This window comes from Myodes glareolus, chromosome 14 (assembly GCF_982192425.1).
Source record: "Myodes glareolus chromosome 14, mMyoGla1.1, whole genome shotgun sequence".
Classification (NCBI taxonomy): domain Eukaryota; kingdom Metazoa; phylum Chordata; class Mammalia; order Rodentia; family Cricetidae; genus Myodes; species Myodes glareolus.
In genome coordinates, this window is record NC_142039.1 from 26,499,474 (window position 1) to 26,505,473 (window position 6,000).

At 45.6% G+C, this 6,000-nt stretch overlaps 1 protein-coding gene across 1 annotated transcript in view; it reads left to right on the top strand.

The window, feature by feature from the left end:
- Positions 1 to 5,513, top strand: part of Pitrm1 (pitrilysin metallopeptidase 1) — a 30,965-nt gene extending 25,452 nt beyond the window's left edge. Inside the window, exons 23-27 of the mRNA XM_048460903.3 lie at positions 242 to 354; positions 2,857 to 2,982; positions 3,945 to 4,090; positions 4,879 to 4,981; positions 5,101 to 5,513. Coding sequence (XP_048316860.3) covers positions 242 to 354; positions 2,857 to 2,982; positions 3,945 to 4,090; positions 4,879 to 4,981; positions 5,101 to 5,194 — 582 coding nt within the window. The 3' untranslated portion in view covers positions 5,195 to 5,513. The remainder of the gene's footprint in view (positions 1 to 241; positions 355 to 2,856; positions 2,983 to 3,944; positions 4,091 to 4,878; positions 4,982 to 5,100) is intronic.
- The last annotated feature ends 487 nt before the right edge of the window (positions 5,514 to 6,000 follow it).

Consider the following 6,000-nt stretch of genomic DNA (forward strand, 5'->3'; position numbering starts at 1 on the left):
CAATCAGGAATGCTTTTAATTTAATAGTAATTACCTTTTAATGCATCTCACCAAATGTGGGGTGTTTCTTGTTAGTTCGTAAGTATACTGTTACATGAGTTTCCAATGTGCCGGATTAGCAGAGCCTGTCTCGTGACTCCCTTGGAGATGGAGAGGCTGGGGAGGTGCCGACTGGGTTTACTACCTGTGGACCACATTTGGTTTTGCAGCCCAGTCTGAAAAATAGGTCTCTGCCCCTCAGGACCCCACCTTCAAACCCTGCCAGATGAAGACGCATTTCGTGCTGCCCTTCCCTGTGAACTATGTTGGCGAGTGTGTCAGAACCGTCCCCTATGCCGATCCAGATCATGCCAGGTAGGAGCAGGGGTACAAGCGCGTCCCCTCTCTCACATCTGGACTTCAATGAGAGTGTTTGTCAGCATGATAGAAGCGAGGGAGGGGACCGACTGGGGAGCTGGCTTTGTTGTTAGAGTGTGAAGAGCTGAGTTGAGATTCCCTGTACCCACAGAAAAGCCAGATGTGGTGGCATTGATAACCCCAGTGCCACAGAGGCAGAGACAGGCCAACTCCTGGGGCTTATTGAGCAATCAGTCTGGCTAAATCAGTGGACTCCAGACGCAGTGAGAAATACTGTGTCCAGCAATAAAACATTCTGTCAGTAGAATGGCCATGATAGCTGAACATCCACCTACAAACGAATTAGTTTACTGAGTAGCACACAGCAGCTAGAAGTAAAAGAACAAACAGCAAACAAGGAAGCAGTTGATATCAGAATATCAAATCCTGCACTTACAGTACCCAGCAGAAGTGACTGGATGAACACTGCCCAAGCTGCCAGCCAGCATCCAGATTCAAAGTCTGGGCGGTGTTGTCCCCTTGGGAGGCTTCCAGCTTCTAGAACTACTATGCTTTCCTGCTGTTCTTAGGGCACAATGTTTTTAAAGCCCTTTGGACTGTTTTCTTTTCTCCTTGTCACAGGGAGATAGGGTCAGCCTATCCCAGGACACTAAGTCTCAGGACACTTGAGATAAACACTCTAGTCTGAGAAGAGGGACCCTACTCTGTACCCAGAGTCAGTACTCAGCTAACACAAGCAACACATGACAGTTAAGCGATGTGATTTATAATAGAGACTGAGCGAGGAAGATACTCACCATTCTGTCCCCTATACATGCACGCATGCACACATGCATGTCTACACACACACACACACACACACACACACACACACACACACACACACACGAGGTCCACCTGTGAGTGCGACAGGAGTGAAGGATGCTTTGTACTCACAAAATTTCTGCACTAGCTTCACACACTGGACCCTGTGATACATTGTACCTGTCTATCACCTACATGTTCTGACTATACCAGTCAGCAAGAGTTCATATGCAGAACGCACAGCCCCACCAGTAGTCAATAAACTGCAGCTTTATGGATAAAATGCCCAGTGTTGTATACAGTGTTATTCTTGTGAACTAAGCAGTCCTGTATACAGCAACATTCTTATTCCCCTAAATGCAAATGTCCTTCAAATTGATTGACTTAATCTCCTATTTATTTAACAATTGTTAATTACATCTTAAAACTGTCTGATGAATGTAGAATGAACACATATGCTTACATTTGAGATACACACGCTCTCTCTTGCATGTGTGCACACAAACACACACATATACACAGACACTCACATCCATCAATCACCCTGAAGAATATTAGCAAGAATATCAGCAAGGATCAACAAGGGCATAAAGCCACCAAGAAGAAAAGGCAAAATAGTGTATTAGTCACTGCCAAAGGGAGGATTTATTATGGTTCATGGCTGGAAGCTACATTCTGTCAGGATGAGGAAGCCATGGCAGCAAGACCCTGAGACAGCTCGTACTGTGCCCACAGCCGTGAAGCAGAGAGCAGTGGATGCCAGTGATCAGTTCACACTCTCCTCTTTGTACAGTCTGGGACCTCAGCCCGTGGATGGTGCCGCCCACATTCAGGCTCAGTCTTCTCACTTCAGTAAACTCAGTCTAGAAACTCCTTCACATATGTGCCCCCTCAAGTTAACAGTCAGCATCCGCCATCCTGACAGCTTGGTGTGCAGTATGGGAGAGTTGCAGGGAAACTTTGAAAGTGGCAGATAGAGGTCCTTGGATAGTGTACCCTAGGAGTCCTGCAGAGGGACAGATCCACAAGGAGAAAGACAGGCTGGCCTCTGAAGTGGCAGCCACTGAGACTGATGCATCTCTGAAAGTAAGCGCATCTGAAAATGAAGGGCAGCTCTGGATTCCTCTGAGGAATGGTTAGGCTCTGTGCTCTGCCATCCCTCAGAAGGTCAGAAAGGCGCTCACTGATAGATGTTCGAGGAGGGAGCTGCTTGTTGGTTTCCAGCCGCTGGCTGGCTTAGACCCAAAGTAATCACACAGAAACCATATTATTTAAATCACTGCTTGGCCCATTAGCTCTAGCTTCTTATTGGCTAACTCTGACATCTTAATTTAACCCATCTCCATTAATCTGTGCATCACCACGAGGTCATGGCCTACTGACAAAGTTTCAGCATGTCTGACTCTGGTGGTGGCTCCATGGCTTCTCTCTGACTCCGCTCTTCTCCTCCCATGCCATAGACCAAGCAGGTTCTTTATTCATTAATCAATAAAGGCAACACTTAGACAGAAGGACCTCCCACACCAGATAGAGAAGTCAGAGAGCCTTGGAAGAAGGCCCGCTGCCTGTGGCCTTACAGCCTAACCAGACTTTAGTTTTCTTTGTCAGTTATCCACCCCATTTCTTGGCGTTGCTTCTAATGTTATACTTTCTGTGAATCATGCCCTAACTTGTTTTTTGCTTTCTTCTTTTCAGTCTTAAGATCCTTGCCCGTTTAATGACGGCGAAATTCTTGCATACAGAAATTCGAGAAAAGGGGGGTGCCTATGGTGGAGGTGCTAAACTCAGCCACAGCGGGATTTTCACGCTTTACTCTTACAGGTGAGTCTCTGAGTGGTCCTGTTTCCTGTGTGAAAGCACCCACATTCCAGCCGCTGGCTCTGTTCACTCAAAGTGTCACTATTCCATGTGAACACTGGTTCAGTGAAGGTTACATCTGTTCATTTGGTCCCTGTCTTGAGCAACTAACCTCCAAACTGTGTCCTTCTTGCAGCAAGGATCAGACACAGTGGTGTAAGGGTTGTGTTGTTGCACCGTTTACATTAGACAAAATTCTCGCTTCCTAATCAGATTGTTTTTGTAGAATGCAATCAGCGGCTTCTGAAGGTACTTCTGTTGTAGAAACCTAATCAGGATATGGTTCATTGGGTTTTCACAGGTGCGAGACTGTTGTTACACTAAGATTTTCTGTAAATGTCAGTCTCTCAGGCACTATTTCCTGAAGCCTTGTATGCCAACGTGCTAAAAACAAGGCCTTGCCACTGATGTCGTTTTCCTTGTCCTAACTGGACCACAGAACTGCAGGCAGGGAGAGGCTCAGTGACAAGTCCTCAGTCCTTGGTGGTGAGCTTAAAGGGCTAAGAGGAGATTTAGACACAAGAAAGTACTGCAGAAATCCCCCAGCTCCCACTCATTTCTGGACGTTCTGGGTTTGTCCTGGGGAAACAGGGACTGGTTGAATGTGTTTCTTTTCCACGGCTTTTCTATAAAGTCTCGGTATTCCTGACACCCAGCCATCCATGTGACTTCCTCTCTAGATGAAGTCACAGTCGAGCAGTGGGGTGAGCAAGTGACTGGGGTATTAAATGGAGTGTGTGCTGTGAATTGTTATTTTTATCAGATTTCAATTCCCCAGAGACATTGCTCTGTCAGTGGGCTGTGTAGAGTGTAGACTATCAGATTAAAAACAAAAACTAAAGCTGTTAAGTCCACGTGATTATCATAGATTCCCCCACCCCCATCCCCAATATAATGCTTCAGTATTGGCTCTTTCGGGTTCCCAGGGATCCAAACTCCATAGAAACACTGCAGTCTTTTGGGAAGGCTGTAGACTGGGCTAAGTCTGGAAAGTTCACCCAGCAAGACATCGATGAAGCCAAGCTTTCTGTTTTCTCTGCTGTGGATTCTCCTGTTGCCCCATCGGAAAAAGGTACTTCACGTGCCGGTAACCTGGGTGCATGGTGTCCTGGGGCAGAATTCCAGACAGTTTTCTTAGTCATGGGTCTGACTGACATGAATGAAACACAGTAGCAGCTATGTTCTTTCAGAGTCTCCCATCTCTGTCCTTTGTGTTATGACTTTCACACTTGACCTCCTGAACACTGACCTTAAAAACACCTCCACCAGTAAAGTACTTGTTAAGCCGGAGTTCAGACCTGAGCTGAATCCATGTAAAACTTCAGGCAGGTGAAAACACAGGGAAGTTGAGGACAGGTAGATCCTTGAGGCTCACTGGTCAGCCAGCCAGCATACGTACCCTACTTGGTGAGCTCCCGGCTAGTGAGGGAGACGCTGTCCCAAAAACCAAAGTGGGCGGAGCTGACTGGATGGCTCAGCAGTTAAGTGTGGTTATTGCTCTTGTAGAAGATCTGGGTTTGGGTCTTAGCATCTGACTCTGGCAGTTCACACCCACTTGTAACTTAGCTCCCTGGGGATCTGATAGCTAGTTTGAGTAAAGGAAGGCATGTTGACACAGCACAAGACTGGCCACATTGTTATTCAATGCTGCTTTTCTTGGTAGTATTGTTACCCATGTGACCTATACTGACTCTTCATCGGTACTCTGAGGTGGATGTCAAGTTGAATCTCTCTTGCACACGTAACCTTTTGGATTGAGGAGCACACCGTAAAGTGACATGAGTGTCCCCACTATATTTTGAGCACAAAGGCCCCTGTGCAAGCCATTTCCCCACCCATACTTCGGGTTTTAATTTTCAGGAATGGACCACTTCTTGTATGGCCTCTCCGATGAGATGAAGCAGGCACACCGGGAACAGCTCTTCGCTGTCAGCCATGACCAACTGACCTCTGTGAGCCATAAGTGAGTATGTGTGCCCTGGCTTCCTATGTTAGCTGGGGGAGGGGAACTCGGAAAGGCGAAGGCTTCCTGTTGATCACTGAAAAACTACAAAACGGTCCGATGTGCCATCTTCCTTGCAGGTACCTTGGCATCGGGAAGAGCACACACAGCCTGGCTATACTTGGACCAGAGAACCCAAAAATTGCCAAAGACCCATCGTGGATCGTAAGATAATGAGTTTCACATATTTCTGAGTCTCTGTAAGAAGCCAGAGGCTCTTAAAAACTAAGCCTCTGAACCAAATTTAATTTGAATGATCACAAGGGTTGCTGGTTTTGTTTTCATTGTTGTTCCAAACATCATAGTTATATGAAAAATCTGACCAAAGATGTTTATCAACTTGCAAGTTGGGCAAAAACTCTTCAGAAAATACTGTGACGAAGAAATTCGTTGACACTATCATGCATTAAATGGCAAAAGTGAAAAATTAAAATTCTGAAATGTTACTAAGCCTAGAACATTTATTTTAAAAATAAAAGTCACCTCTGACTTACCTGGGCTTTAGTCATTATTTTAAACATCTTACTACTTTAAAAATAGTTTTTGGGTCTTCATTCTTAAAAAAAAAAAGAAGAATGAATGAATGAATGAATGTTCCTTTGGAGAAATAGCTCAGCAGCTAAGAGCACTTGCTGCTCTTTCCGGAGACCAGAGGTGGGTTCCCAGAGCCCATGGAGCATCTCATATCAATCATCTCTAACTTGTTTCTGGGCGTCTGGTGTCCCGCTGCATGAATTTGGCAAAGCATTCATACACATAGAATAAACCATCTTTTACAAGGACTATATGAAGAGATGTAGAGGCCAGCATGGTGCCTGTGTGATCACGCCATAGACCAGAGGGAAAGTGCAGGCTGTCCAGTGAGCATCCACCCTCCAGAGCTAGTTGCGCTAAAGTCAACTCAAGCTTTTGACCTGTCTTTACTGAGACAGGAAGAAAGTTTCTTTATTGTTTTATCCTCAAACACAATTGACTTTTAA